The following is a 27,686-nucleotide window of genomic DNA, read 5'->3' as shown; positions in this document are numbered from 1 at the left end:
CAGATGATGCCGAGAAATCGAGTCACCGTTGTTCCGGGAAAAGACCCGGTCAGAAAGGCAGATATCCCACCGCAAGTTAGGAGGGAAAGATTAAGGTTTCGCTCCAGAATCTGGGTGGAAACGTCGGTCAATTCAAGGGGCGCACAACTTTGGGGAAAGCAAAACACGGTTCCTGACCGTCTTGGCGAGAGTATGACGTTGATTGGGAACAGAGAAAGAAGAAATGGCGCTATGAATCATCGGGCACGATCATGTGCCGTCTGCCCTGTGACTGCGTCTGTACGCTGTATCGTGGGAAACAGAAAAGTCAGAGGCATCGGTCGCGGAGCGGTGTAAAAATGGAAGAACTGCGCCTCTGTCGACCCGCTTTGACACTTGCGGGTCAAGATCTACCAATGAAAGCAGAGCAAGATCCGCGGCTTCGCTTGCGATAGGCTGTCAAGATGTGGCTAGGTCGGCAATGTGGCGCTTACCTGGGTTTGTGTCAGAATTCTTCACCGACACCACAGATTCCTCGCGATGTTCCGGCATACGCCTAGCGTCGCTGTTCGCTTTTAGTAATCTGCACTTGTGGGCACGACCAGGGTGTTCTGCATCCTCGGCCGTGCTTGCATCATGCTTTTGGCAGTATCTGGAGTCGAATGCAGATGCAGAAGCGAGGTCGATGATACTCCACCCAACATGATCAAGCATCCTCATGGCTTGGGGTCGGGCGCAACAATCGACAATGCAGTCACAGGCCATACTTTGATCAGGAATCCATCCACATCCCAAATCCACATTCCGCCGCTTCGATGATACACGACGAGTTTGCCTTATTTCCTGCCCAGTGCCTTGGGAACTTGGTGCCCACTCAAAAGCCTTACCTCAAAAGACTCAGCCTTGCATTAGCCACAGCTGCCCCACATCTACCAAAGGGATCCAAGTTCTTCTGTATCGTTTTGTCACAGAGCAGGTGGCTTGAATACTACCATTTCTCAGCGATTGCAGAAGTTGACTTTCTTCCGCGACGAAAAAAGGGTTTCTTTGCTTGTCAACATGGCGCCTGTCAGGAGCTGTCTTTCACATGGCAATGGAAATATTTTTCCGGCCACGTCGAGCCACTGGAGGAAGTTGACATTTGGTTGCCGATTCCACTATTGAATTCGTAAGGCGCTAAATTCAGTCACGGGCGATGGGAAAATGCGGCTCTGGATGGCTGAGTGGTTCGAGCCAAATCATGTTCATCCGCAATGGGGAAAGTGTTTGTGCAAGTTGAACGCTAGCGGAGGATGGGTTTCCCGTCTGGGACCGACTCAAGGGCATGATTGGCCGAATCGCATCTTGGTTTGGTGACTCTTCATTTGCCTGTCAGTGGTTCTAGGCCAATCAGCCTGCGAAAAGCGAATGCACGTTCCTCAAAAAGAAGGTGGTGGGATTTGTGGAGCTGAACCAAGATCGTCGAGATGGCCATGTTCCAATGCTGGACTCTGGAGAGTCTTCGGAAAGGGCGGGCACACAGCCCTGGTCCTATCACGACGTGCAGCCAGTCCGCAGCAGCCCTTCTGGAGAGGAAGTTGGTTGAACCGAATTGACGGGACGCAGGAGGATCCTGCGACTCTGACAAGTGACAACTACTGCCTCGCATACACAGTATACTCCAACCAGAGCAACTTCGGGTCGAACCACGAGCACTCCGGATGTGAGAGGTCCAGTTGCGCTGGCGATCATTTCTCAGTCTCCTTCCCGTCTGGGCCCTCTCCAGAATATTGGTTCGGCGGGCCAAAAACCGCCCGGACGGAGTAAATAACCGTACATTACTTGAATCATGCTCACTAATCCAGGGTGGTCGCTTAAGTCCCATGGGCCATGGGCCGTGCGGGCTCTGGGAGTTGGGGGAAACAATTTGCCACCATCTTATCATGGGGGGAACATCAACACGGACAACATTAAGGAAGCGGAGCCGAAGACGGTGGCCGTCAAAGAGTGGGATCAATTGGTGATGGTATGATGCCAAGTTTCTGCTGGAGGCTTGACAACAATTCCAGGGTGCCAGTGCCACGGACTTGCCGACGACGCTGGTGGACACAGCAGACGGCGTCTCCGGGCAGCACTTTCCACAGGGCGCGGTTAGCAAAGCGACACAGTCGACCATAATTTATCGATCCTCGAAAAGGTGCTGCTGTAATTTAATCCTCATGGCCGTGGGTTTAAGGCATGACAAGCGAGAGTTGTTGACTCTGTTGCATCGCCGTGAAACTGGGGTCGAGTCCATAAGGAGGTAAGAGTAGCGAGCTAGATGGGAGTGCAGGGATGGCCTCTCCCGATGTACCGTGTAGTACGGAGTACAATTTCTTTTTCATCCTTTTGAGACATCGTTGAAGAAATCATCATCATGCCTCCAGCAGTTGGAAAAAAGAGAAATAATGCATAATATCTTTCTTTTCCCATATGGCAAGGCTCATGCTGGAGGAAAACCACCTAATCGCATGGGAGCAGCGTGGCTATTGGACGGATAGCAGTGGATCCTGAGGTGGAAACGATATCGACAATCGCAAACTGTATTCCTCGCGCTCGTCGATGATCGCTACTTGCTGCTTTTCCGAACCATTCTTTGCTCCCGCTTGAGTTTCTTCTTGTACTGCAGCGTCGCATCCATGCATGGCCTGCTCGTCTTCGCACGCCCTACAACAGGCACCCTCGAGGGACCAGCGGGATAACGCCTAGATTGGGGGATCGCTCACAGGACCGAGCTGGCAGTGCAGGCTGCATGTCTAGCGGGATATTTACCACTAGTAAGACTGCTGGATGCTAATAATACTGGACCGGTTCTCTTCACTGCCTGCCCTACCCCTGCCTGCTTCCCCACTACCCTTTTGATTTATTTTATTAATCGATTTAAACATATTATTTTATTCTGTGTATTTTATTTTTATTTTTACTTTTGCTTAGTGCCCCCTCCACATCGACCATCATCAGCATCATCATCTTCGCCGGCATCCTCCACCACACCCCAGTATGTTTCGACTGTCAACACGCGCTAATGATTCCCCTGTCCCTGCCGCACAATTCGCCTGCTTGTCTTGTCCCTTAGTTGGGGCGTAGTTGGTCAATCCTCGTCCTGTCTGATCCACCGCGAGGTCCAGACATTACTCTCGTAGGGCCAGCAATCACAGAACATTTAACAATGCTTTTGCTCCCCTCATCCATCCTCCTTACCCCCCCTTCTTTTCTTCTTTATATCCTCACCTTACCCATTCCTCTCAGCCTCCAAGTCGGCTCTGGGACTGCCATCAAGCCAGCTTCCTCATAGACAACAACATCCTCCATCTCTCTCCAGGCAACCCTCCTTCTCGCCTCCTCAACCTCGCCGCCTCCTACTCCAACACCTTGCCTCCCTGTGCCTTTTCTGAACCAATTGCGGACTGCGCTCAGAGACTTGAAGAACTAGTCGCACATTGTAATAGAGACAGGCAGTATGTGGATATCCCGAGCAGCCCGTTCCCTTGACCATTGAAACTAGATCGCCTCTTTCTCGTCACATTTCCACTGACATGCAATGCAGTCTGCAGATCTACTACATATAGTCGATCGCCGCTCGAGCCTGCTTACCCGGCCACTGTACGCCACTGTTATGCAAAGTGACCTAGATCACACCAATTTCCTTCTTTTCCCCTCTCAGTTCGCAAAGAACGCCAAAATGATGGCCTTTGAGTCTTCAAGGCAGCACCATGCCGCATACTTCCAAGATTATTCTGCCGACCCCTCGCTTGTCGAGTCTTTCAACTACACCGTAGACAACCTGGGTGGATATGGACAGCAAGATTCTGCAATGAACCAACAAACCTTCCAGAACACTGGATTTGCTGATTCATACACCGACATGGCCAAGTCGAACGGCTTTCCCCTTATGCCTATCACACCTCCCGCCATGCCCATCTCCAATGCAGAGCTCTTCTCAGGTGTCTCGACAGCTTCCGGACCTTCTATCGCAAGCGCCTCTTCCTCTGCTATGGGGTCTCCCTACTCCGCAAACCAGCACACCTTCCACGACGATTGGGTGGATACAAATCACGGATTGGGCCTGCAGGCTGCGGTCATGGGCTCAGATCTGTTCGCGAACGAGTGCTCAGTAAATCCTTTCGAGTCTGATGGATTTTATATCAAGAAGTCAGATAACTATATTGGTGAGTACACCTCGTAATCGGTTCCAAAAGCAACTAGTCTGACCTCGGTAGACCCTTCTCTCATTCAACCAATGCAACAATCACATCTTACCCCCCCTGCGATCTCATATCACGATCAATCCGACTACACTTTCGCCCACACGGGCCTCTTCCCTCAGTCGCCTGAGCCGTCTCAGTTCCACCATGCAGAGAGCTATATGCTCAAGCAATCATTCGCACAACAATCAAGCTTACTCCCACCCTCCCCTTCTACCATGCCATCTGGTCCGCTCTCCCGCCCTGTGTCGATATATGATCGCCGGTCGTCAATATCGTCTATCCATTCCCGCCCCTCACAGGCCAGCCCAGCTGCCAGCGGCACAGAACTCGATGAGGACACCAAGGAGAAAGGCCGATGCCCCCATCCCGACTGCGGACGTGTTTTCAAGGATTTGAAGGCACATATGCTTACCCACCAATCGGAGCGCCCCGAAAAGTGCCCGATTGTGACCTGCGAATATCACATCAAGGGGTTTGCCCGAAAATACGACAAGAACCGACATACCCTGACCCACTACAAGGGGACTATGGTGTGCGGATTTTGCCCCGGCTCTGGCTCTCCTGCCGAGAAGAGCTTCAACAGGGCCGATGTCTTCAAGCGTCATTTGACCTCCGTCCATGGTGTGGAGCAAACGCCGCCGAACTGCCGAAAGAGGAGCCCAGCCGCCTCCTCAAATAAGAGCGTGTCGGATTACTGCCAGGATGCGACTGGCAAGTGTTCTACTTGCTCTGGGACGTTCAGCAACGCACAGGACTTCTACGAGCACTTGGACGACTGCGTTCTCCGTGTTGTGCAACAAGAAGAGCCCAGCGAGGCCATTAATCAGCAGCGACTTGCCGAAGTTGATTCTGACGAGGACGTGAAGCAGACGATGGAGAAACACAGGCTACTCGATACGGCTGGCTCCGTTGATCGATACGACGATGAAAATGATGATGATGACGACGACTTTGATGACCGACGACCAGCCAAAGGCAGCTCCAAGGCCGGCAAGGGATCATCCCGTGTGATCCTGGGTACCAACAATGCCGTCACCAAGCACTCATCGAACGCCAACAAGGGAGGCCGTATCACCGCGTCCAAGCGGAGGAACAATCGTGACCGATACCCCCAGTCTTGGGGATGCCCCAGCGCCAACATCAAGACGAAGAAGCGCGTCCTCTGCGTTTTCGATGGACAGCGCCGCCTGTGGAAGGACGAGATGATGCTCGACAACGAGTTCGAGGTCCGCCTGAAGCTTCCTGGCGGCGCTGGCGACGGCACCAACCGCGAAGCCTACATCACCGACTTGGACGTCGAGACTCTGAAGCGCGCAAACGGAATTCTCAATGCCAGCGAGGAGGAGCGTGGCGCGTGGATCGACGGTCCCTCTTCCCAGCTCATTGGGCAGCCGGCCATGTTACTGCCGGATTTCCCGCGTGCCCACGAGGGCGACGTTGACATTGAAGGGTTGATGTCTTAATATCCGGCTAAGGCCTGGCCTTTGATATTTTAATTGCATGTGGCATATGATGATAGCGGCATTTTGTTTCTTGATAAAGTTGATACCACTGCGTTGGATCTGTTTTATTAACATAAAAAAACTGTACTTGTATAAAGGCTGGACCTTGGTGTTTGGAGAGGAAGCATTTACATTTCTTATATTTAATCACTTTTCTGAACACTACTCAATTCCTTGTAACCTCTTTTTGAGTCACTGGCCTCTGCTAGAGTAGAATCCTGGTTTATTCAACTTCTCCATCCTATGTCTCTATCGCACTTGTGGCTCAACTTATCTACCCTACCATAAAGTGAGACGATCCTCAGCACCAGTAGATTCTTCAACCATCCGTTAGCGCATCCAACGGTCACCCAGCATATAAAAGATGCCCTAGTCTACTTCGTAGATTAATGGCGCTGATCATCCGAGGCAGTGCTGACTACTGCCCAGGCACTGCGAGGCTGCGTTTCTTTGTTTCCCGATTAGGAAACAATAACACTCCAGACTCCGAGTGGTAACAAACAGCTCTGGTTTTTATTCAAGCATCCTATTGAGAACTTCCAGCTACCCCTTCCTTTAACCGCAGATTTGACACCAAGCTTTGTGGGTGCAGTGTGAAAATCTCCGTTATAAATACAGCCTTGACTGCTCGACATCGACGTCCGAGACTCTCCTCCTCCATGTCTGAAGAATGACTCTCCTGGCAACGGCGGGCTTTCTTCCTCTCCAACACGGCTGATTGAAGTACTTACCTAAGTTTCTCATTGCATCTCGACAGGCCAGAAAAAGAAAGTGGGAACGAGCAAGAGCGACCAAAATGACGAAAAACAACTCCCCGACCTCCATCTCCCCTTCAGTCCACATCACAGTTCTTACAATCGCCACGCTCCTCATCCTCTCCCTCCTGATTCTCATAATAGGGCCCTCGCGAATCCTCTCTGACTCCTCCCCATCCTCAAACTGCCCCCAAATCTACATAACAAACCCGCAACCCAGCCCCCCCTCCACCAGCAGCTCCTTATCGTCCTCCCACCAGAAACCCTGGGACGCAACACACCTCCGCCTATACAACGACTCGCAAACCCTCCTAGCAACACACAAATCCGCCCAGTACCCACTGTCATGGGAAAGCATGCTCATCCCGACAAAGCACGGCGGCCTCATAATCAACGAGTCGACGATGGGCCATCTCGACAAATACCCTGATGAACCGGCGCAAAACACGCGCAAGTTGACGGCGGCGATTACGATGTTCCACCAGATGCATTGTCTTATTACGTTGCGGAGTTTGATCTTCAAGGAGAATAGTATGGATCATGAGCATGAGCATGGGCCTGGGGAACATTATTTGAATGAGCATACAGCGCATTGCTTTGAGTACCTTGCTCAGGTTCGTACGTCCAGATTTCTTTCATTTTTGCCTCTTTAGGAGGGTTGCTGATGATGTATAGCTTATCATGTGCGCGGCCGACGACGCAATTGAGAAACCGAAGAAGATACTTCGCGATGGTGTGGCGTGGTGGGACGTCGACGGGGTCGGCGCGGTGCATCAGTGCAAAGATCCCCGGCCGCTGTGGGAGATGTTTCATCGGAGTGAGGAGACGCCCGTCGATATGTCGAGGTGGCGAGACGGAATCGGGGTTCGCGAGTACTTTTGGGACCAGTTGAAGGATGGATATAGGTATGAGATGCCGGATATTTGGACTTCAGGGGTTATCGGGTCGTTATGAGCAGTGTCTTTTTACTTGCTTGTTTCACTGGATAAGGAGTACTGAAGTATGGCGAGGTTTGCTACTAGTAAATGAGGCACAAATCTCGCATATCACGGATGAGCCGATTATCCGATTGTTCCATTAGTCAAAAAGCAGACACAACTTGATTGACTATGAGTATGCAATATAAGCTAAAAATGCGCTAATGAAAGGCAGTCTGGTCATAGTAGAGATCGCACGCGTGTGGGTGCTGCATGCAGTACTTGGGGACCACTGGAGCGGCCATCACGCCGTTGGCGAGCAGGTACTCGCGGAAGTTAAGAATGCGCTGTGTAAAGAGCGTAGTGCGCTTGTTCCCCTTCGCATCGCGGTTCCCAGACCACACCAGCTCGGCCAGAGCCGCGGCACGGGGCCAGAAATTGTTCGAAATGTTCGCGTCGTCGATCTGCTCGGACCAGAGCGGTGCAGTGGCGCCAATGACGTGCTTCGCCTGGCTCTCAGTGAGGTTTTGCGTAAAGTCGTAGCTGTAGATTCGTTGCCAGGTCTTGTAGGGGGCGCACCAAGAGCCGCCGATGCCGCCGTAGTTGAAGCTGGGGGTTTCGGGGTCAGGGTTGCTCATTTCGTTGTATCGGATGTCGTTGGTGACATATCCTCCGCGGCCGCAGTCAAGGTAGAGGAAATCTGAAGACGAGACGATGACGTCGTATCCTGCCTCTGTAAGCTTGCCAATGTTCTCGAGGCCGTTGTTCCAGCTCTGCATGACAATGTCTATGGGCACCTCATCGGCATGCTCCGTGTTGAGAACGACGTCTTCCCACATGACAAGACGGCGAGATTCGCTGACACTGTTGAAGATCGGTACAGCGTTGTCCACCCAATGCTGCATTAGGTCGTTGTACGTGCGCGACGGATCCTCCGCAAACCATTCGGTCACGTAGGTGCTAAAGTTGTAGCAGTTGGCGTTGATCTCGTCGCCGCCGACGTGGAACCAATTATCCGGGAAGATACCTGAAAGCTCGGTGTAGACGTCGCGAACAATATCATATGTCTTGGGATTTATGATATCGAGTTGCCCAGGGTTCGGCTGGACTGCAGTGTGCAGAGGCCAGTTGTCGTTGGACCACCACGAGTTGGCGCAGGTCACAATATCCGGGTCGACTTGCTGCCAGCCAGAGGCAGAGTGAGCGGGCATGTCGATTTCAGGAATCACTCGAATACCGCGAGCGCGGGCGTACGCCACCACGTTACGCAGGTCGTCATGCGAGTAGATTTCACGCTCGGAGTATGCATCCTTGGTCATTTGGGGATAGGCATCAATATGCACAGGCCATGACTGGGTATCGTCCAAGTGCCAATGAAGGACATTGAGCTTGGACAGGGCCATCCCATCAAGCTGCTCATAGATCTTGGGGACTGAAATGAAGTTGCGGCCAGTGTCCATCATGATTCCGCGGTACGGGTAAAGGGGCGCATCCTGGATATGCACCGGCTGTTCGATGATCAAAGCACCTCCTTCCGAGATAATAATCTGTTGCAAAGTGGTGAAAGCACGAAGAACACCCCAGACGGTCTTCGCCGAGATCTGGACAGTATCTGAGCCGTCCCTTGCATCGAGAGTATAGGACTCGTCAACTCCATGTTGCAGGTCGGCTTCCCAATCCTCTACCTCGACTCCCACAAAATGTATCGGTAATTCGGCGCGCTTTGCCTTGTTTGCAGCACTCGGGGATGGGGTCGGGGTTGGAAATGGGTCGAAGGAACCGATGGGTGCCTCAGTCGCAGCGGGAACCCATTGTAGAGAGGTGATTGAGTTCCAGGTGCGATCCCAGGCATTGGTGATAATGCTGTCGCCTGTATCCCGGGCACAGCGCAGCGTGACAGATGATGCTAGCGGTTTGGGGCCTGATGATCCCCAAGAAATGTGGCGCGGAGCTGGGAGCGGGTTGACCTTGAGGGCGGCAACCGAGGAAGCCACCGCGATCAACGCGGTGCAAAAGCGAGCGAAAGTCATGATGTGGATTAAAGATGAAAAGCCATAGATGCGTTGTCGGTATTGAGTTTGTCGAGCTGAGTTGTGTAAAGAACAGTTTAGGGGTTGAAGAATGAGAAAGAGAAGATCAAACAGCTGAGAGTCAGGCGGTGGTGGAGATCAACCATCCCCTGCCTTTATAGACCTCAACAACACCTGCATATCTTCCACGCATCAACATTCTTTCCTCCGCGCGAGCTATGCTCCCAACTCCACCCGCAAATGAAACTGTTCCCGCTCTCCGAACGTGAGGCAAGTGGAGGGATCATCACCACACCCAATTTCCGATACGGCGTAGGGCAAAGCTAACTCTCTAGTTGTTGGCTCCAACTGGTCGAAGCCCTCTCCTTAGCTCAGGGACTTCAAGCCAACAATGCTTCTGTTCCATCACCGATGCGAAGAGTCTAGAGTAATGTTACATCAGATCGCCAGCCCGCTGTTTCAACCGTGACGTACCTCGCAGTCGCACCACGATGGTTTATCTCGTATCTCGCGCTTGGCTTGTTTGCTTGCTACCCCATGTTTATCTTGGGAGTCATCCAGGGTGACCTTTGGACCTTGTTACAGTGACATCGCGAGTCTGATATCGAGGCATACAAAGCGCCTTGCCCCACTCGTACGATAAACTCGGCGCTACTCAAGATCAACTGAGCTCGGAGAAGCTTCGGCAGACTGTCGTCTGATTTTCAAAGCGGCGCTCTTCCTCATACTCGAATAACCTTGAATCGCTACACATTCTGCAGAGTCACAAGGCAGCTGTCTTCATAATCAGAGACCTAGGTGCCCAAAGCCCAAAGCACGGACCTATATGGTAATAACCATAACCATAATAAACAACAACCCACAAAGTGGAACATTTCCGCTCCCCGTTCCATGGCTTCCATCCCGAGAATGGCATGTTTCCGCCAGCCAGGGGTAACCTCGGCCTTCCCTGAATCCCTGGACAACAAGACAAACTTCTGTCAAGTCAAGTTAGTCAATTATCAATCCCAACCGAGATTCTGTCGCTAGAGAATGCTGCTGAAACAGTGCGATGTCCAAAGCCCGGATATATTCACCCAGCTCCGTTTAGCTCATGATTTGCGAACAACATCATTACCTTAATAAAGCCATACTATGACACATAGGCTGCACATGCTCCTGTCGGAGAATAAAAGCTCGACGATCCGATCTGCGGGTGTGAAAGAAGAGCGTGGGAGCCTTTAGCTCTTGAGTGATCTAGCATACAGCCTCGACTCAGCAAGAACAAAGCACTGACACTCCTCCACCCTGCACGAAATTCAAGCTAGCATGGAAGAAGCATAACTCGGTCAAGAGTATCCCAAAACTTTTCTCCCTTTGATTGTCTGCAGTGCCGACATGTGCGTATGACCATGGCCAATCCCATGACCTGACCACTTTCCATGTCTTTGCTGCTTGGCTAGCATGAACGACATGGATACCCCGCGGATTAGTTTACTAGTAAAGATGCGGCATATTTTAGAAAAATAGGGTGGCATCGTCATCTTCTGCGGCCGTAAATACATCACTTCATTAACAGGCACACCTAATACTAGTAGTAGATTCATTGCGACGCCTCGAGTTGTCTCTCGAGCTCGATACCCTCGCTGAACGCCTCCTTCAGAACAGCAACTCCCTCGGCTGAAGGTGCAACGCACGGCCGGCGCGGCTGCAGCCCGTACCCACGGTACGACTGAAGCGCGCTTTTAACAGCCACAAATCCACCTTTGATAGCGTGCCAATCCGCACGGGCCACCACAGCCTGGACCTTCTGGGCTTCTTCGACACGGCCGGCATTATAGAGCTGCTGGATTCGCACACAGGCACGTGGGATAAGGTTCGCGGTACCGGCGATGACACCCGCACCGCCCACAATGAGAGTTTGAAGGGTGAAATCGCATGATCCGCCAAAAGTAAGAAACGACGGACCGGCTTGTGCAGCAATACGGGCAAGCTTACCCGTGTTGCCGCAGGTGAGCTTCGTACCGATAATATTCGGATGAGCGGCGAGGGCAAGGATGTCGTCGGAGGAAAGGTCGAGTCCTGACGAGGCGCCGGGGAAGTTGTAGATGAGAACTGGAATCGGGGAAGCGTCTGCGACGGCACGGAAGTGGTCCAGAAGGGCCTCATTGGAGATCAGGGACTTGTAGTAGCTTGGTGGGAGGACGAGAACGTAGTCGCCGCCAGAGGCTGCGGCGTCTTTGCACAGGTTGATGGTCTCGCGGGTTGAGGCCGCACCTGTGCCGACGATGACAGGAAGGGATGTGGCGCCGACGGAGTCGAGGGCGCGGCGGGTCGCGGCGGTGATGGAGTTTCGTTCTTCGCGGTCTAGGTGGACGGCTTCGCCGTTGCTTCCTTGAACGACGATACCGGCGAGACCAGTCTTTGCTAGGTATGCCGCATGCTTTTCGACCGTGGGGATGTCAACATCTTCGTTCTCGGTGAAAAAGGCGACGGTCGGCACGTAAACGCCAGGGACGAGGGGTCGGTTAGCCATGGCCTAGACGACAGAAACAACTGTTAGAAGGAGGCCAATGCATTAATTCCAGAGTAATAGGCTCACTGCGATAGGAGCTCTCAGACGGGAGATGGCTGAGAAAAGCGGAGAGAGAGGGGGGAGGAAGCGGACTGGAAAAGAGCGAGGGAGTGAGGGGTGCCCAAGGGTATATAAGTGGAGGAAGCCATGGAGACATGAATTGGCGTGACAATGTTGCGGAGGGGCGAAGGGCAAAGTGGGAATGGGAGAAGTTGAAGCTCAAAGGCGGACCACATCCAAGCTCCGAAAGGGACCAACAGCCAATCCTCGATCCCTGAATCCTCATTGCCCACCCCCACGCAACCCCACACAAAGAGGGGGCCGAAGACCCAGAGGCGTGGACTATTCTCCGTTCATGTTCATCTGGAAATCTGCTCAAGTTGCTCGTCTCATCGTCTTTGAAACTCGAGCGTGCCTTTTGGGGGATTGGTCGCTGTGACCCCCACGTTCCCTTATCCGGGGGATGCAAGGGCCTCCACCCTACGAGCCTCTGATAATTTTGGCAGCCGACACGTTCACGCGTTGTTTTTATCTAGTCAGGCGCAGAAGGCAGCCCATGCGACTGGGAGCATTCGGAACCCAATATGAGTTTTCTTGCGATGATGGCTTCGTCTTTGCCTTCTGGAAAGACAGCAACAACAACCAAGCCTGCGCGGACTAACTCCGCCACAACCTCTGGTGCGACAACGCGGCGTCTCTCCCATCATTGACACGACATTCCAGAATCCACGCGCTATGATCTAATGAGTAATTGAAATTGAGACATGGCTTCTGAGAGCAATTGCGCCAGTGAGCATTGGGGGCTGCCATCAATTCAGTGGTATAGATAGCCGGCACCTCTCCTCGGCAACCCATCGGCCATATCTCCGAACTGGTCTTTGTCGGGCTTCAAGCCACTCTCAAATCGCCACCTCCACTTCCTTCTGCAGGTCATCCTGTGTAAGGAAGACGGCGAGCGTCATCGTGTAGACGCCTGTCGGTCGATGAAGCGAGACTGAGATTTTGCATCTCGTTTTCCGGCTGATGTAGGATGCTTACTCGTCCGACGGCGATTCAATCAACATCACCGAACGGCAGCCTTCCTTTCTCTCTCAGATCGTCTCCTAAACTGTTGGTCGCTGAAAGACCTCTATTTGGAGTATACGTGTGCCGTGCAAAGCTTGAGACATACCTTTCGCGCTCCGGATGCTCGCTTCCGCGAACACTGACAAGACCATTCCTCAGGCTACCTCGAGCCCTCCAGAATCACAACCGCAGAGGCTCTGAAGCAGCGGCTAGGAAAGGTAATTTACCTCCTACTGTCGTCGTATGCGAGTAAAGTAAGGCTGTATGCACTTCTTGCAGCAGCTTCAACTGCTATCTTACTGTGACTACAGATAAATAGCTGTCCGCAGAGGGACCTGACCCAGCTGCTCAGTCTCATATGACGAAAAGCCCTTTACGCATAAAAGTCGGCTGGATGCATAAAAAGACTCATGGCCATACCTATTTCGTGGCTGGAATTCCTGGTTCCGAAAACGACTCTATCAAGAAACAGGGACGCCAAGCTCGTATTCGACTATTGTGCCTTCCCAATAGGAGTTGAGGCCGACCTTGGCCGAGACAACATGAAGATACTTAAAGCTTGCCATTCTCTCAGACTCCTAGGATGTCGGACTCGCTGCCCTGTCTAGCCCAGGCCATTCTCGATCATTCATGACGCTGCACAACCAAGCCATACGAAAGCAGCAATAATGCTTCGACCATTGCTCGTCACCGCAGCAGCCGTTGGTGCGGGTTCAATAGCAGCTTCCATCTACCTCTCCAACTGGAAGCGATCCCTGGCATCGAGAATCATTCACACCTCGAAAAACGGACAGATTTCGCCCTCGACACCCAAAAATATCTCTTCTCTACCTACAGACATCTTCAGCTCCAGGTACCATGTCTTGTACGACTATGCTTCTACATCAGCACCGCGCAGTACCCTCCCAAACCTCGACCCGTCAGCGCTGCTGACTATGCTTCTCCGTCGAAACATGTCCTCATTCGCATCCTCGCCGCAAGCCCGTATTCTCAAGTTCACGGCTTCGGGCTCTGAGATCCAACAAAGCTTTGATACCAAGCACATTCAAGGCCTGAATTTCGAGGAGGGCGATCTCGTGTGCAATGCGTATCAGGTCAAGCTGAGAACGGAAGACAAAGCTGAGTTCGAGTTCAAGTTTGGGGTGCAAGGGAGGTTAGTGGTTAGGGCTGAGGTTCGAGGAGATGATGTGGTCTTCCATAACGAGACAATAATGTGGAGGGAAAGAGAGTCGAAATCCAAGTTGCCATTGGAAAGAGGATTAGCGCAATGGGTTCATGAGCTAACGGCGTGGCACATGCTGGATTCGGGAGTGGCATATCTGAAGAGCAAGAAGGGAGAGGACTAGACTTTTGTAACATACGATGTAGATCTTCACGACAATGGCTATTTTCAGCCGTACATTGAAGAGAATAACAACGGTGAATGGGCCGCATCGATAATACCAAGCATTCAATGAGAGACTATAAATAATATAATATTAGGATTGTCTGCAGTCGATGTGTTAATCGCTGCTGACAGAAGAAACACGGGAACGACCTCGAGTTGACCGAATCCGGGTATCCTCGACTCGATCTTCTCCCCCTTCCGCGCGTCGAAACACTCAGTACTTAAACCATCGGACGAGATATGGTCCAGAACAAACACGACTCTCATCCCCCCTTCTTTCTCTCAATTTCCCTGGAACTCCAATGACCTCCACCGCCGTCATGGCCGTGCGATCGAGGTCCTCCCTCCGCGTCCTGCGCAGCGACCCAAATGACGCGGGCGACAACTCGGTCCAACCGCCCCCAGCAAAGCGACCTCGCATCCATCGTCCGACCACGTCACGTCGTCAGGGGAGCTCCCCAGATTTACTCGATACGACCATTGAGACCCCTCCTCCCTCCAACTCGACGAAGCTCCGCCGTCCGCGACCGCTCTTTGCTCTTTCCGCGCACACCACATCATCTCCGCCACCTGTCGGCACGCCTCGCGCCAGAAACCTCCGCGTCCACCACCATGATACTCCGACGTCAAACAATGCGGCGCTATACCTGAATGGCGGCCGCGAGTCTCCCGATCCCCTAGACACGATATCCCCCGCCCCTACCGTTACCTTCAAGACCACCCCGAAACCCTCCAATACTCCAACCTCGGCTGCGTACCGTCAACGGCGGATAACGCAGTTTCTAAAGGCCGCGCCAGACCCATCTACTACGCCAGAGCTACCGAAGCCGAAAAACGCGCGCATCTCTCGAGGAAACGCCGCCCCTACGCCTCCAAAGGAACCAACCCCAGACCCAACATCTGTACCTGCCGCGACGGCCGACCGCGTTTCGCCGGAGAAACGGCGGAGCCTCCGCTCCCATGATGGGGGCTCGAGGGCGAGGAGCGAATTGGCACTGTACTTTCCCAATTATGAGGAGCTTTTGAGCTTGGAGCCTCCAAAGACGGGTACGTCACTGCTTGCCGAGGCTTCACGCTTAATAAAACCGAGCTATGGGATCGACTAACAGATGCTATTGTAGAGTTCCTTACAGGAAATACGACCATTAAGCTGATTGATGACCTTCATGAACCCCCAATCCCACCATCTGCCATTTCCGGCCCTGACGCAGATACGCCGTTTGGAAACCCTCTTGTTGATTTACAAGGATGCGAAACAATAACACTACCAGAAACTCTACAGTTAAGCGATTATACTGGAACCGGATCAGAGCACTCCAAGGGAAAGCAGGAGAAAGAAGTTGAGGAGGATCCTTTAAACGAAGAGGTCTACTTCAAAGCCCATCGACGACACGAACGACAAGAAAAACAACTAAGGAATATAGAACGTGACCGCGCACAGCACGAAAAGCAACAACTAGATCGTCTCCTAGACGAACTACAGAGCCAGGATTGGCTGCGCGTCATGGGAATAACCGGTCGAAGTCTCACAGACCAAGAGAAGAAGCTTTATGAGCCAAAACGAGACTACTTTATCAAGGAAATATCCGCCTTGCTTCAGAAGTTCAAGATCTGGAAAGAAGAGGAGAAACGCAGGAAGTTTGACAAGGATCATAAGTCCTCGTCCTTCCACTCCGACCCCGCGGATTCGTCCCATGCAAAGGACAAAGACACAAAGAGCGAAGACGAACCAGACGACGAGAAAGATGCCACCGAGCTAACCCCAGATATCAACGACGTCGACGCCCTCGCGGCTCACCAACTTCTCCAAGAGGCTCGCTCGGCAACAGCCGGTAAACGCTCATCAAAATCCAAACAAGAGCCCGAGCTACCACCCCCAGTCGAACCAGACAAACCTTTTACATCTTTCTTCTCAAAACCCCATCTTCGTGAGGCTGCTATGTTAGGCAACCGGAAAGGCCGGACGCGGCTTGCATTCGGGCACCCCATCCCCGAAGTCGAGGAAAAGGAATTCGAACTCCCGGGTGACATATTGACCGCCGAAGCGATCAAGTCGTGTCAGAGGAAGAGGAGACGAATGAAAAGGGGTAGTTTGGGCGGAGGTTGATCTGAAACATAAACCCTATCGCTTTTCCCGCGGGCAAGATGCGAGCGACGTGCTTGCTGCTTGCTTGCGGAGATGTATTATCGTCTTCTACTAGTACTCTTCCTGTATATGATACCTTCCGTGCTTACTTATAATTATGACAGGCGATTGTCTTCCGCCATCGATGAGCTTTCTTTAAAGAATAGAACCAGGTAGAAACTTTGAGCTTCAAGCTTCTATTAAACACACAAAGGCTATGCAATGCAATGCAATGCAAGGAGTATCTAAACACGGCGCAATGCCAGTTCCGGAGAATCCAAGAAAAGAGAAACGGATATGATGCAAAACGCCACCCTAAGAAGAAGTCTATACCCCCATATATTCAAAACCAAACCCTTATATACATACCGTACACACACCGCTCAGACACAAAGCTCGTCTAAGCATTATTCGCACATGAGAAGCTCGCACTGCTAGGGTTATCATGTAGCGCCTTGCCGGAAACCCAGAGGCCCATACCGCACAGGACCGCACCGGTGGCGACAGCGAGCAGGTTCACCATGGTGAGGGAGGTCTTCTTCCAGTTGGAGAACCAGACGCCCTTGTTCATGTAGAGCCAGAAGATGCCGGAGAGGCCGTAGGTGAACCAACTTGCGAAGAGCGCGGTAATCAAACTGAGGAGGTTGCTGAAGACGGGGATGGCTGAAGCAATGATCCAGGCGATGATCCAGAGGCAGAGGGCAATTGCAACCCAAGAGCCGACGGCGACGAAGTCGCGCTTGTGCATGCGGTCTGTACCGCGAAAGATGCGCACGTAGATGTATTTTGAGGCAACGTGACCGTAAATGACACCAGCGATGATAATCTGGATTTTATTAGCGGGAAAGGCTCTAAAAGAAGTGGATTAGGAACGTACGGTTGGAAGGGCAATGCCATATGCAACTTTGCCAACAATGGGGCCAGCAGATCCAAGAGCAGGGGAGGTGACGTCTGCTCCTCCGTAGCGGTAGATCACGACGGCCGCAACAAGGTACAAACAGATATCAATGCCTTGAAGCAGGCACAGTCCCTTAGGGAAGTCGCGGGGATCTTTCAACTCAGCAGCGAGACCGAAAAAGGCAGCGTGTCCGCCTATTATCATTAGTAAATGAGAAGAATATGACAAACTTGACTATACTCACAGAAAGCAAAAACGATGTTGGTCACCGCGGTGAAACCATGATAGAGGTTGGTATCAACAACAGCCTCGATCTTGGTGCCTGGCTTGGTAACGCCGACGCCGATCATGCAGATAATGACGGCCGTCAAGATACTAATGAAAGCTGCTCAAATTAGCCCGAGGTCATGAAGCATTAAGAAGGAGGCTCTTACAAACTAGGGAAAGCCATGACATCTTCTCAAGCGTACGGGGCAGGCAGAGGATAAATGACACAACCATGCCCACAATTCCAAACACAATCGAGCACGTTCCGTGATTTGTAAGAGTGTTCATCGCAACAGTAAAAGTGAGCAGATGGCTGGCCATGACGAAGACGAAGAACAGCATCTGCGCAACTCCCAAGATTTCGCGACCCCATTTTCCTGCAATGACTTCACCCGCATCTGCCATATTCGTGACCTGAGGGTATCGCATCTTGAACTGTCCAATAACGTATCCGGTGTATGTAGCGAAGATGCCCAGCGCGATGAGAATGATGACGGCTCTGTTCAATATCAGCAACGTATTGCAACAAGGAAGGCGCGTCGAAACGTACGGGACAAGGCCTAGACCAGCAACAGCGGCAGGCAAAGAAAGAACACCCAGAGACACGGTCTCTGCGACCATGAGCAAACCGCATTGCCTGTACACAGCCAGAAAGGTTAGAATGATCCTATATTAGTTCAAACGAAGGAATTGGATGCGTACCACCACTTCAAAACCTTGTACTTAACCTCTGCAAACTCCTCATCACCGAAGGCATCCTGCGCATACGGAGGAACCTCAACCTTCTTCTCGTCGGTGCCGTAGAAAGCCTCATTCGCAGGGGATACGCCGTGGTCGTAGGCCGGAGCCGGAGCTTCTTCAGGATGGTGGCTCATTGTGCCTGACAGTAGAGCAAAAAAGAAAAAAAACAGTGAAGAGAAAAACGCGAGAAGAAGATGTGCACAGGAATTAAAGAGACCGATCGACAGGGATGGAACTGAGGAAGCCGCGGCGTGTAACGGGCCCAGCGGTCAGGTATATATGGAGAAAGGATGAGGAGGCGAGATTCGAGAGTGAGGAGAAAAAGTCTAAACGGGCTCGGATGTCACCGATAAAGTTTGTCCTGACGAAAAGCTCCCACGTTTCATTCGTATACCAGGCGTCGGTTCTACAACGCTGGCCGGGCGAAACTTCAGTTCCCATCTCCGCCACCGGGAGCAGATCGCAGTCATAGAGTGGCTCCTGTGGGGTCGTTGCTGCGAATGGGAACACTGCAACGTAACAGAAACTTGAAGAAACTGGGGAAATTTTTCTAGAAGGCCTCCGATGCCGGGCTTACCGGCAAGTTACGGGCCGTCCATTATTAATGAGTAGAGGCTGGAATATAGAGCTCGCCTTTTGATTTATAGATCGTGTACAGTGTTGTTGAGCTCGAATCGAGATACATATAGAAACTGCAAAGCCAAGATCGACAAGCTAAGCCAACGGCATTGGCCGGAAGGATCAAGCTTGGGTTTTAACTTGTGGCGTGCAGAATTGGCAGCCGCAACCTTGAACTGTTCCGAATCCGGAGTAGGCCCGGCCACTCGGAGTTATAATGCCGCTCCGACAAGCCTGGACATTCATTAGTAATCTAATGCGCAGTTTGTGTCTTTGGAAGCATAAATTGATACCAACTGCCTAGACCATCCGACAAGTACCTAGGTAGTAGTCTTGCTCACGTAGTTCACAACAATAGCTTGAGTATTAAGCCGGGAGAAGAGAATAGCACAGTGTGAAGTAATTTTCTAGCTATCTCTTCAGAAAGTCCGTCGCCATCCATCCTCACTCTACCAATTCCATTGGGATACGACGACTTCCTACACTGACATCGTACTACTATGTACCCATGTACTGTCCATCCTAGCCAATTCAGGTAGCAATACGGAGAAGCCCGTCTTGTCGAGGATTATTATGACTCAAAGCCTGCGCCTCGACAGCAACAGGGTAGGATTGTACGTAACAGCAGCTGATAGAAAGGCGGGGTTGAGTGCGGGGTTGTTGGAGACTCGACTCAACTCAAGAGACGAGGTGCAGCTCGAGGAAGCCCCCACGGCTCTCAATGCGACATCGTGATAACGAAGCGCCGGGGGGTCTTTTTACTCGTGTAACCAAGATCATCCAGGCGAGGATGTTATCGGAACGAGAAGCTCAAGAAGAGTTACTACTACCGGTCTCTCGGGCCGGATAATCGAGATCTCGACTGAACAGGTGTCACAAGATTGTGCGAGGTCGTCGAGCGGATCTCGGGGAGTGTCGGCGTTACATTGCATATACGGGGTACCTGCCATATATCTACATAGTACCTCAAGAATTTGTGCTGCGCTCCTTATCTTAAGTTGTCTCAGGTCAACTCGGCTGTCATTCACGATGGCACGAGCCATGGCGCATATGGCGGAGCTGTTCGCAGAAATCGGAGCTTACCCCTCCGTTGCGGATCAGCAGAGAGCTCCAAGCAGGGAAGACTAGAAATGAGCACAGCTCCCTGGATGAGGGGATTGACCTTCTCTGGAGTAAAGCTACCCACTCCCTTTACGATTTTCATTGCTTGCTTGCTCTGCTATAAAGCTGCGCTTTGAATAATATGACACAAGAGTACGACGATCCGCCAGCGGATGTGGAGAGGTCTGCCGCGCCAGACGAGGCCTCGGACGCACCCCAATTTTATAACGATGCTCGCGATGTGTATGGCAAGATCTTTAGCACAAATTTTGGGATTTTATGTGCAGGGTTTAATGGTACGCCGTCGCCTGGATCTCTGCGTCCTCATCCCGCCTAACATTAGATCACCATAGACTCCGCACTCGGAGTCTTGATCCCTTATATCCAGCCTTGGTATAGTATCGGTCTTCTCGAAATATCCTATATCTATCTGGTCAATTTCGTTGGCGGTTTCTCCGCATCCTTCGCTAGCATCCATATCTGTTCACATCTAGGAACAGGCGGGACTCTGGTCGTGGGTGTCATAGTACAAAATGCCGGCTATGCACTCATGGTCTGGGCCCCGTCGTACGCTTTCTTCGTTGCGGCATTTCTGCTCACAGGCTTCGGAGTCACACTTCAAGATGCCCAAGCCAATAGCTTCACCGTCACCGTCCGCAACTCCCATCGTTGGCTAGGTGTTCTCCACGCAATCTATGGTGCCGGTACTATCATCGGCCCATTGGTCGCCAACGCTGTCGCCACGTACACTCCGAGATGGCAACTCTTCTACCTCGTGAACCTTGTCCTCGGAGTTCTGAACGTGTCATGCATAGCTTGGACCTTCCGCCACGGTCTCTTCAAGCCGAATGTTGCCGGTGCAAAAGAAACTGCAGGCCGCGAGCTGCGGGAGACTTTGAGCCATTCTGCAATCTGGTACCTCACTGGATTTTTCTTGCTCTATGTTGGGGCCGAAATAAATCTTGGAGGTATAGTCCCTTGGAATCCTTTCACAGGGCGTAGCTGACAGCTGTTGTAGCTTGGATAGTGCAGTTCCTAGTTGAGGTGCGCAATGGCGACCCAGAAAAGGTTGGCTACGTTGCATCCATCTTCTGGGCTGGCTTTACCTTAGGCCGCATCGCTTTGGCAGACGTGACCCATCGGTTCGGCGAGAGGCGTATGGTTTTCATATACATCGCACTAGCTTTGGCGTTCCAGCTTATGTTCTGGCTGATCCCAAACATTATTGCCAACGCCATCTCGGTTTGTTTGCTAGGTAAGTCTTGAGAAAACAGGGGGCGCAGGGAATACGGCTGACATGACATTCACACAGGATTCTTCATCGGCCCATTCTACCCAGTCGGACTGTATGTCATCACCACTGTCCTTCCGCAAGAGCTCCATCTCGGGGCAATAGGTGCGTCAAAGCAAACAAGCATCAGAATACTATTTCCTTCACATCCGACTAACTCTGCACTAGGATTCACCGCCAGTTTCGGATCCATTGGCTGTGCTATATTCCCTTTCCTGACCGGAGCGATAGCTTCGCGCGCGGGAGTAGAAGCCCTGCACCCGATTATGATAACCTTGCTTGTTGGCATGACTATCTTTTGGGCGTTCGTTCCGAAACAGGGACGCATACAGCTGACATGATCGAGGGGAATAGCGTTTGTGTAATGTTCGTCTTGGTAGCTGCGGTTCGAGTGCGCTTTTCAGAAACGCAGGTCGGACTTTGGGCGGCTGGACGTTTGGTTATATTGATAGATTGGGTGCACTGGGTCCCAAAGCAAAGTTAGCCTCTGATTTCGGCTCATAGCCGGGATGAATAATGTGATAGAAAACTGCTCAGAGAGAAGATTGAAGTCGTCAAAGCCTCACACATGTGCTGCATGGTGTGGCGTTCCGACTAAGGATGACTGATACGAAGATTTCATCATATACAGGAAGATGATAGACAGGAGAGGAATCAAAACTCACTTACCACAGATATTCTCACTGAGTCAAGCCTCAATCATCGTACGAAATTATCCTCCGTCCAGCGAAGTGAGAAGCCGCGGGCTTGCGAGTGGGTTGCTGAGCAGGACTTTCCTCCCTGTAGTCCAGCGACATATCTGCGGGCGCAGTTGCCTGTCTCTTCACCACGGACCCTTTCGACGCAGCTTCGGCCGCAGGACGCTTTACCCCTGCCGCACTCGAGTCAAGCTTCGTCTGGTCACTAGATTGAGCTTGAACGTCCTCTCCTATCGAGCCCGCTTGACCAGAAGCACCAGAGCCTCCGACCTGCGCTGAGACCCTCTTTTCATATTCCTCATTTTCTTGCTTGATCTGTCTCTCACGGAGAATCGCGTGGATCTCGCTGTGCCTGAAGATTCGAATCTGTTCGTCGGTAAGGGTCCGCTTCACGCCGTCTGGATAGTAGCCTAGTCCATCTTCATCATCCTTGTTGTCATCGTACGATTCGTGGGCGAATTCTGGAGCTTGGGCGTTGCCAGTGTTTGGGAAATGTTTCGCCTGGAATTGTTGAAGGTCCTCCTATTTGCGGTGAGTCAGTCATCGCGAAGACACGGGGAGGTGAGAAATACATACAGGAGTCACGATGGGTACCTGAGCAGTAGACATTTTCCCAAAGCGCCAGGCTTCGATAAGGAAGCCAAAGCACGTTCGACGCTTTGGTCGAGCGACGGGGGCAGAAATTGAAGCAAACAAATACTAGCACCGCGTCATTTTCCCGCCGCGAAGAAGACCGTCACAGTGATCAGTATCGTTACGGTATCAATACATACATATGAATACTACCTAGACTTCATAATTCGAGTCGATTCAAGTTCTGAGTAAAGACATCAACGTCAACTTGAGAATATGATATACTAAGTAGTAATATTGAATAAGGATTTGAGCCTCTAAAGAGTTTTTTCAGGGTGTCATCTCCTATCCCGGAGCAAGTCGTTGGTACCTCCAGTGGTGCAATCAAACAAGGTCTACCAATGTACATCGTATTGTTATAGCCCAAGGCGCATATTATCGCCAGTAGACTGTGGCTCAAGATAAGCGCTGGACGCGATCTCTAGTACGGCTAGAGCTTCGTCATAGATGAAACAAGTATGATTGGGGCCGCTAGCTTGCTGTTCGATAACGTCAATGGGAAGAAGACCTCGCAAGAGGGATGCTAGAGACGTGGTTCCCAATCTTCGCTTTCACACTGTCGAAATAGATCTTAAGTGTGGCAAGCCTTTGGAGAGCAATGCTTTCCAATTTATCCCTGTCCCTAACAGATGGCTCTTGTAGGCTCCAAGCCACCGAGACATGAAAATACTCCGTATAATCCTTTGGTTTCTTGGTATCGAGCTCTGAAGGATTTGCTGTAGACTCATAGAGTGGTGGCTGCCCAAAGATCCCAAGAGAGACATTTGATATTCGGAGGAGCTGGTTCAAATGATCTTGACTCGGCCTTTTCACTCGCAGCACGTAAAACCATCGCGTTTTTTCAGAATTCGAGACCCAGTCCAAGCTACCTATTTGGATGTCGAATCTGAAAATGGGAGTTAGTATGTTTCGTAAAAATTGGGCAGGCACTGACGGTGATATATCAGATGTTTGAAGTGTTCGCTGGAACGTATCCAAAAATGGCTGCCTCTGTTCGGTTCGAAGAACCACCGGTCGAGAAAGGCTAACGTGAAGGGGGAGCTGTGCACCAAGGTCGCTATGCAATAAACTGTGGATTTTTGACTCTTCCCCTTGAAGTATTTTCTCAGCTCGGATGATTATATCGCGCAATATCTCAAGCTCATCTTTCGATGGATACCCTGTTTTTCTTGGTAAGTGAGCCACACAATCGAGGAAAGGGACGAACACTCAAGGTATATGTGCGTGGGCCAGTTGCCTTCAACGTGAGGAATCACTCTCTTGCGGCCTCCATGAAGGCTTGGGTCATCCCTTACACTGACTCTAATGCTGGAAGCATACAAGTCATGGAATGCGGCGGGGAGTGGAGGAAGCGTATTCGGCGAGCTACGGCTTGGCGTATCTTGGTCCAGTTTATTTATTTTCCTGGGAGGAGCTTCTTGCTCGAGCTCCGATTCTGAATCTGAGTATTGAACCAAAGCCATGGTGCGGGTTGGGCATCATTATGCTTGCTAGGTGGTTGGTTGGTTCCGCTTCCAAACTCGTCTGGCGGGCGAAGTGCCTTAGCCTTGTACAAATTTTTCTCCCCAACACTTCAGACGTCAACCATACCTTTTATTCTTTCTCTCTTCCAGCCTTTCTTAAATTCTCGATCACCGATGATGCTATTTTGAGATAAACACTATCAATGACAAGAGCTTCACAGCTAGCTCTTGAGTTCGTGGTTCAAAAAGGCCGCCGCTTTTTAGCTGCTTGTTCGGAGCGTCTCAACCCTCAACTCCCAACTGAATCTAGTAGTCGAATACCATGGGGCTGCAGTCGGGAGTCCTTTGACAAACTATGGTGCCTACATATCGATTGTCAGTTCACAAACCTCGTACACTCCGTACTTGCCCCTAGCGATAATATTGCTGGGAAAAGTGGCCGCATAATCCCTAGAACTATCGATCGGATACCTCTTCCAGCCAGGGCATCAATAGACAGGATGGCCTTTTATCGCTGCTAGGCTTATCGCTCAGTGCCTTGCATATGACCTGAGCAATCCTTTGGAGATGTCGACTCAACAAACTCAAACCTATAGGATACATGCCAGCGTGATGCCACTCTTAATGGTCGATTTCGCTGATGGAAGCCAGCTACCCTTTCCCATCCTGCCATACATGTGATATTTAGAATCATGACGATGTCTTCGACCGGACATTTCTTGAGGGCAGCTGTGCATGCGGTGTTGTGACTCAAGTCTGCTTCGTACGATGGGCCAGGAGTTCCGTCCTGCAGGCCACCACCGTAGGCACGACAGGAGGGGGGTGTTCAAGTTTTGACATGGTTCCACCTATACACCGTTGTGCCACAAGGAATACCGCTCGACTTGTAAGTAATAACCACGAAAAAAGCAATGCTTATAGCTCATACCGATATACTTACCCAAGCCAGCGCCACGGTAGAATTGTGGGGATCGTTACTGCGTAGTCAGAGCTTAAGGGCATTTGACGAAATCCTGACGAATTCTCTTGGGATATGTTCTATTTGTAAAATGTAACGCTCGCGTGTAAATCATCGGGACACCGGCTTGGTGCGGATGGCATAAGCGACAACTAAGGTACCCCATCATAACTGTGCCTAAGCCTCAAGTAATCAATGGCAGCCTACCATGTCGGCAACTGATGCACAAGCCATAAGAGAATCCAGTCAGTCTTTCATTATTGAAACGCGGAAGAATCAGTCCCAAAAAAAAATGTCGCGATCATTGAGGGATGGGTTTGAATCCTGAAGTTTGGTTGACAGGTTCTAGTGGCACCTGCAGGGTCTAGCCTTCGCCCGTTTAGGAACCTCATAAGGCTGGGGAAGGCTAGATCGAGACCGGCGCGGCGGCGCCGTCACTAGTCGATCATACTAAGTTAACCTTAAAATCCCAGCGCTTCTTCGCAACAGTGGCTTCAACACAGAAAAAGCGAACATAATAACTATCTGAGAGAGGATATTTTCCAAGCTCTGGCAGGTTCAAAATACCGCCAGACGCGCCTGAAAAATACCATCTTTATTCCATCAGCTGCATGACTCGAGAACTTAGTTGTCGAGTCAGCTGATACTAGACTTTGCGCCTCTCTATGTACCTTGGATCAAAATTTTCAGGGAAAAGCTTGACGGAAAAGTCAACCGTAAGTTTTCTCCAGCAGCCTCGAGCGGTGTCCGCAAAGTTCCGACACAAAAATCACACAGGCAGTCGCATGTCCTCGATGAAGAGCAGCTGTTCTTTCCTTTCCAGAGTTCTTTTTCATCATCACTGGGGCCAATGTAACTGAAGAGGCCTAGCTTATCCGCCAGGTCCGTAGTCTATGCCCAAAATGAATACGGGCTACACCAGGATCGGAAAGTTCGGGCCTTATCGATAAGATTTTCGGCCCCTGCGGAGCCATCAGTGCGTCAGCCTGGAGTCTCTCACGTCACTTACACAGCCCGGAGGCGAAGACCGTCAAAAAGTCAGACTGAAAGTATGATTGCGTTGACCGGAATACAGCGCCGTGAGAGTCATCGAGGGAAGTATATCTCGCCTCTCACCCCCAGGCGTCCTCTCCACTCCTTCCACCATCTTCATTCTATCAAGCAGTCTACCAAAGCGAACTACAACAACTACCAAAACACATCACAAACCACCTTGGCGCCTGGTATACTTCTACTACTTCTTTCCACCTGTACTCGAGCAAAAAGCGAAAAGTGACTCGAACCGCACCCGTTACCTCACCACACCGATCATTCATTCTCAACAACTGCGTACCAAATCAATAGTGCGTCGAACTATCACCCACCGACTTATGCGTGTTCTGGGACTATAACTGACGCCTTGCAGCTGTGCCCGCGAAAACAAAACAATATCACTCGAAACCACCCCCTCACAACTTCAAAGATGCATCGCTATCAGATGGATCATTCGTACCCCGTCTTCCCCAACGACAGCCCTTCCGGCATGAATATGGACTCCGCCTCGATGATGAGTAACCGCAACCCATACCAACGATTCGTCTCGCCCTCGCCTTCCCGCTCCTCCATCAGCCGGCGGCGCTCCTCCTCGATCCCATCTTCAGAGTATTCCGTCTTCCTCGACGCTCCCCAGCACCCCCGTGGGAGGCGTCACTCGACTCGCCCACGACGAGAGTCGCAGCTCGTCAATCCCGACATTATCGACCGCCTGGACACGGCCTCACGGTTCTCCTACCACCATGAAGGTCCCTACGACGCTGTCTACCCGGAACGCAACAGGATAGCCGATCAAAGCCCCCTCGAGGCCCTTCGAGAGTCCAACGCCGAGGCTCTCAAAGCTACGCCAGAACACAAGATAGTCGACGCCATCGAACGACACCGACCCCTCGAGGGAGTAGCTTACTTCCCTCCTGGCCACACCGATCAAGAAGGCCAGACTTACGACTACGAAGAAGGCCATAACATGATGAACGACTACGGCAACTTTGCCCGCTTCCCGGGCTTGGTACGTCTTTTCATCCTATTAACTTCTTCATAGCTAACAAGCCTCTAGAGATTTACCGACGAAGATTTCAAGAACGACCCCTTTTACAACACACCAGTAAAGCCATTTGCGGCGATCAGAAACGTTTTCCGCCGCAAGCACCGACGTGTATCATCATAAGCACGACTGTGTCTTGCTTTTTTCACTTTTCTTACTTTCTTTTGCTTTTCTTTTTCCATGTCTTTTCCTACAGTTTGATGACCATGTAACGACTATACCATTGCAAGGAGTTGGAGGAATTCTCTTGGTCATCTACGATACAGTGCTTGCTATTTCTTTTCTATTTCTTTATCTAGATTATATCCTCTTCGGGCCTGGCCTGTCACCAAGCAGCTTTTCTACGGAATGTGTGGCGCGCGACGCACATTCTGGACGAAAGGCTCGCTTGGAAGCGTCTT

General features: G+C 51.3%; 10 protein-coding genes across 10 annotated transcripts; 5 read left to right on the top strand and 5 right to left on the bottom strand.

Moving 5' to 3' along the window:
- Positions 1 to 3,295: 3,295 nt before the first annotated feature.
- Positions 3,296 to 6,086, top strand: zfpA (putative C2H2 finger domain protein). The gene is made up of 3 exons (XM_071037028.1): positions 3,296 to 3,455; positions 3,552 to 4,166; positions 4,218 to 6,086. The coding sequence occupies exons 2-3, from the start codon at positions 3,614 to 3,616 to the stop codon at positions 5,666 to 5,668; spliced, it is 2,004 nt and encodes a 667-aa protein (XP_070906152.1). The 5' UTR covers positions 3,296 to 3,455; positions 3,552 to 3,613; the 3' UTR covers positions 5,669 to 6,086.
- BJX68DRAFT_16959 (uncharacterized protein) lies at positions 6,087 to 7,508 on the top strand. Its single transcript, XM_071037032.1, has 2 exons — positions 6,087 to 7,076; positions 7,138 to 7,508. Exons 1-2 carry the CDS (start codon positions 6,504 to 6,506, stop codon positions 7,414 to 7,416), a joined length of 852 nt encoding a protein of 283 aa, XP_070906151.1. The 5' UTR covers positions 6,087 to 6,503; the 3' UTR covers positions 7,417 to 7,508.
- A 92-nt stretch (positions 7,509 to 7,600) lies between these two features.
- On the bottom strand, positions 7,601 to 9,409 carry BJX68DRAFT_251787 (beta-N-acetylhexosaminidase; the record flags this gene model as incomplete). The annotated part of the gene is made up of 1 exon (XM_071042451.1): positions 7,601 to 9,409. One exon carries the CDS (start codon positions 9,407 to 9,409, stop codon positions 7,601 to 7,603), a length of 1,809 nt encoding a protein of 602 aa, XP_070906150.1.
- A 1,112-nt stretch (positions 9,410 to 10,521) lies between these two features.
- Positions 10,522 to 12,160, bottom strand: BJX68DRAFT_16893 (dihydrodipicolinate synthase family protein). The gene is made up of 2 exons (XM_071037019.1): positions 11,991 to 12,160; positions 10,522 to 11,927 (listed from the first exon to the last, which is right to left on the bottom strand). The coding sequence occupies exon 2, from the start codon at positions 11,922 to 11,924 to the stop codon at positions 10,992 to 10,994; it is 933 nt and encodes a 310-aa protein (XP_070906149.1). The 5' UTR covers positions 11,925 to 11,927; positions 11,991 to 12,160; the 3' UTR covers positions 10,522 to 10,991.
- Positions 12,161 to 13,696: 1,536 nt separating this feature from the next.
- On the top strand, positions 13,697 to 16,522 carry BJX68DRAFT_251785 (acetyltransferase SAS4-like domain-containing protein; the record flags this gene model as incomplete). The annotated part of the gene is made up of 3 exons (XM_071042450.1): positions 13,697 to 14,316; positions 14,654 to 15,462; positions 15,537 to 16,522. 3 exons carry the CDS (start codon positions 13,697 to 13,699, stop codon positions 16,520 to 16,522), a joined length of 2,415 nt encoding a protein of 804 aa, XP_070906148.1.
- Positions 16,523 to 16,681: 159 nt separating this feature from the next.
- On the bottom strand, positions 16,682 to 18,859 carry BJX68DRAFT_16887 (neutral amino acid permease). The gene is made up of 5 exons (XM_071037016.1): positions 18,408 to 18,859; positions 17,873 to 18,342; positions 17,683 to 17,823; positions 17,418 to 17,632; positions 16,682 to 17,366 (listed from the first exon to the last, which is right to left on the bottom strand). Exons 1-5 carry the CDS (start codon positions 18,578 to 18,580, stop codon positions 16,941 to 16,943), a joined length of 1,425 nt encoding a protein of 474 aa, XP_070906147.1. The 5' UTR covers positions 18,581 to 18,859; the 3' UTR covers positions 16,682 to 16,940.
- Positions 18,860 to 20,207: 1,348 nt separating this feature from the next.
- BJX68DRAFT_16865 (putative MFS transporter) lies at positions 20,208 to 21,944 on the top strand. Its single transcript, XM_071037015.1, has 5 exons — positions 20,208 to 20,461; positions 20,519 to 21,133; positions 21,184 to 21,420; positions 21,478 to 21,561; positions 21,625 to 21,944. Exons 1-5 carry the CDS (start codon positions 20,308 to 20,310, stop codon positions 21,795 to 21,797), a joined length of 1,263 nt encoding a protein of 420 aa, XP_070906146.1. The 5' UTR covers positions 20,208 to 20,307; the 3' UTR covers positions 21,798 to 21,944.
- A 207-nt stretch (positions 21,945 to 22,151) lies between these two features.
- On the bottom strand, positions 22,152 to 22,763 carry BJX68DRAFT_260851 (DUF3807 domain-containing protein; the record flags this gene model as incomplete). The annotated part of the gene is made up of 2 exons (XM_071043995.1): positions 22,152 to 22,676; positions 22,731 to 22,763. The coding sequence occupies 2 exons, from the start codon at positions 22,761 to 22,763 to the stop codon at positions 22,152 to 22,154; spliced, it is 558 nt and encodes a 185-aa protein (XP_070906145.1).
- Positions 22,764 to 22,941: 178 nt separating this feature from the next.
- Positions 22,942 to 24,290, bottom strand: BJX68DRAFT_16839 (HVSL domain-containing protein). The gene is made up of 3 exons (XM_071037005.1): positions 23,995 to 24,290; positions 23,722 to 23,947; positions 22,942 to 23,673 (listed from the first exon to the last, which is right to left on the bottom strand). The coding sequence occupies exons 1-3, from the start codon at positions 24,248 to 24,250 to the stop codon at positions 23,280 to 23,282; spliced, it is 876 nt and encodes a 291-aa protein (XP_070906144.1). The 5' UTR covers positions 24,251 to 24,290; the 3' UTR covers positions 22,942 to 23,279.
- Positions 24,291 to 26,485: 2,195 nt separating this feature from the next.
- BJX68DRAFT_16142 (uncharacterized protein) lies at positions 26,486 to 27,641 on the top strand. Its single transcript, XM_071036872.1, has 3 exons — positions 26,486 to 26,551; positions 26,614 to 27,249; positions 27,298 to 27,641. The coding sequence occupies exons 2-3, from the start codon at positions 26,671 to 26,673 to the stop codon at positions 27,406 to 27,408; spliced, it is 690 nt and encodes a 229-aa protein (XP_070906143.1). The 5' UTR covers positions 26,486 to 26,551; positions 26,614 to 26,670; the 3' UTR covers positions 27,409 to 27,641.
- Positions 27,642 to 27,686: the final 45 nt, after the last annotated feature.

This window comes from Aspergillus pseudodeflectus (genome assembly GCF_044049435.1).
Source record: "Aspergillus pseudodeflectus strain CBS 756.74 chromosome Unknown BJX68scaffold_1, whole genome shotgun sequence".
NCBI classification, from domain to species: Eukaryota; Fungi; Ascomycota; class Eurotiomycetes; order Eurotiales; family Aspergillaceae; genus Aspergillus; species Aspergillus pseudodeflectus.
This window is presented reverse-complemented; position numbering and strand designations above follow the sequence as displayed.

Excerpts from the sequence above, each read along its gene's own strand:
- BJX68DRAFT_16893 (XM_071037019.1), bottom strand. The coding sequence starts at position 11,924 with ATGGCTAACCGACCCCTCGTCCCTGGCGTTTACGTGCCGACCGTCGCC.
- BJX68DRAFT_16959 (XM_071037032.1), top strand. The coding sequence starts at position 6,504 with ATGACGAAAAACAACTCCCCGACCTCCATCTCCCCTTCAGTCCACATC. Across the intron at positions 7,077-7,137 it reads GCTTTGAGTACCTTGCTCAG|CTTATCATGTGCGCGGCCGA; the intron begins GTTCGTACGTCC and ends GATGATGTATAG.
- zfpA (XM_071037028.1), top strand. The coding sequence starts at position 3,614 with ATGCAAAGTGACCTAGATCACACCAATTTCCTTCTTTTCCCCTCTCAG. Across the intron at positions 4,167-4,217 it reads GAAGTCAGATAACTATATTG|ACCCTTCTCTCATTCAACCA; the intron begins GTGAGTACACCT and ends TGACCTCGGTAG.
- BJX68DRAFT_16142 (XM_071036872.1), top strand. The coding sequence starts at position 26,671 with ATGCATCGCTATCAGATGGATCATTCGTACCCCGTCTTCCCCAACGAC. Across the intron at positions 27,250-27,297 it reads TTGCCCGCTTCCCGGGCTTG|AGATTTACCGACGAAGATTT; the intron begins GTACGTCTTTTC and ends ACAAGCCTCTAG.
- BJX68DRAFT_16887 (XM_071037016.1), bottom strand. The coding sequence starts at position 18,580 with ATGAGCCACCATCCTGAAGAAGCTCCGGCTCCGGCCTACGACCACGGC. Across the intron at positions 18,343-18,407 it reads TACAAGGTTTTGAAGTGGTG|GCAATGCGGTTTGCTCATGG; the intron begins GTACGCATCCAA and ends GGCTGTGTACAG. Across the intron at positions 17,367-17,417 it reads ATGGCATTGCCCTTCCAACC|ATTATCATCGCTGGTGTCAT; the intron begins GTACGTTCCTAA and ends AATAAAATCCAG.
- BJX68DRAFT_16865 (XM_071037015.1), top strand. The coding sequence starts at position 20,308 with ATGACACAAGAGTACGACGATCCGCCAGCGGATGTGGAGAGGTCTGCC. Across the intron at positions 20,462-20,518 it reads TTTATGTGCAGGGTTTAATG|ACTCCGCACTCGGAGTCTTG; the intron begins GTACGCCGTCGC and ends AGATCACCATAG. Across the intron at positions 21,562-21,624 it reads GCTCCATCTCGGGGCAATAG|GATTCACCGCCAGTTTCGGA; the intron begins GTGCGTCAAAGC and ends ACTCTGCACTAG.
- BJX68DRAFT_16839 (XM_071037005.1), bottom strand. The coding sequence starts at position 24,250 with ATGGCTTTGGTTCAATACTCAGATTCAGAATCGGAGCTCGAGCAAGAA. Across the intron at positions 23,948-23,994 it reads CACGCACATATACCTTGAGT|GGTATCCATCGAAAGATGAG; the intron begins GTTCGTCCCTTT and ends CAAGAAAAACAG. Across the intron at positions 23,674-23,721 it reads CAAACATCTGATATATCACC|ATTCGACATCCAAATAGGTA; the intron begins GTCAGTGCCTGC and ends TCCCATTTTCAG.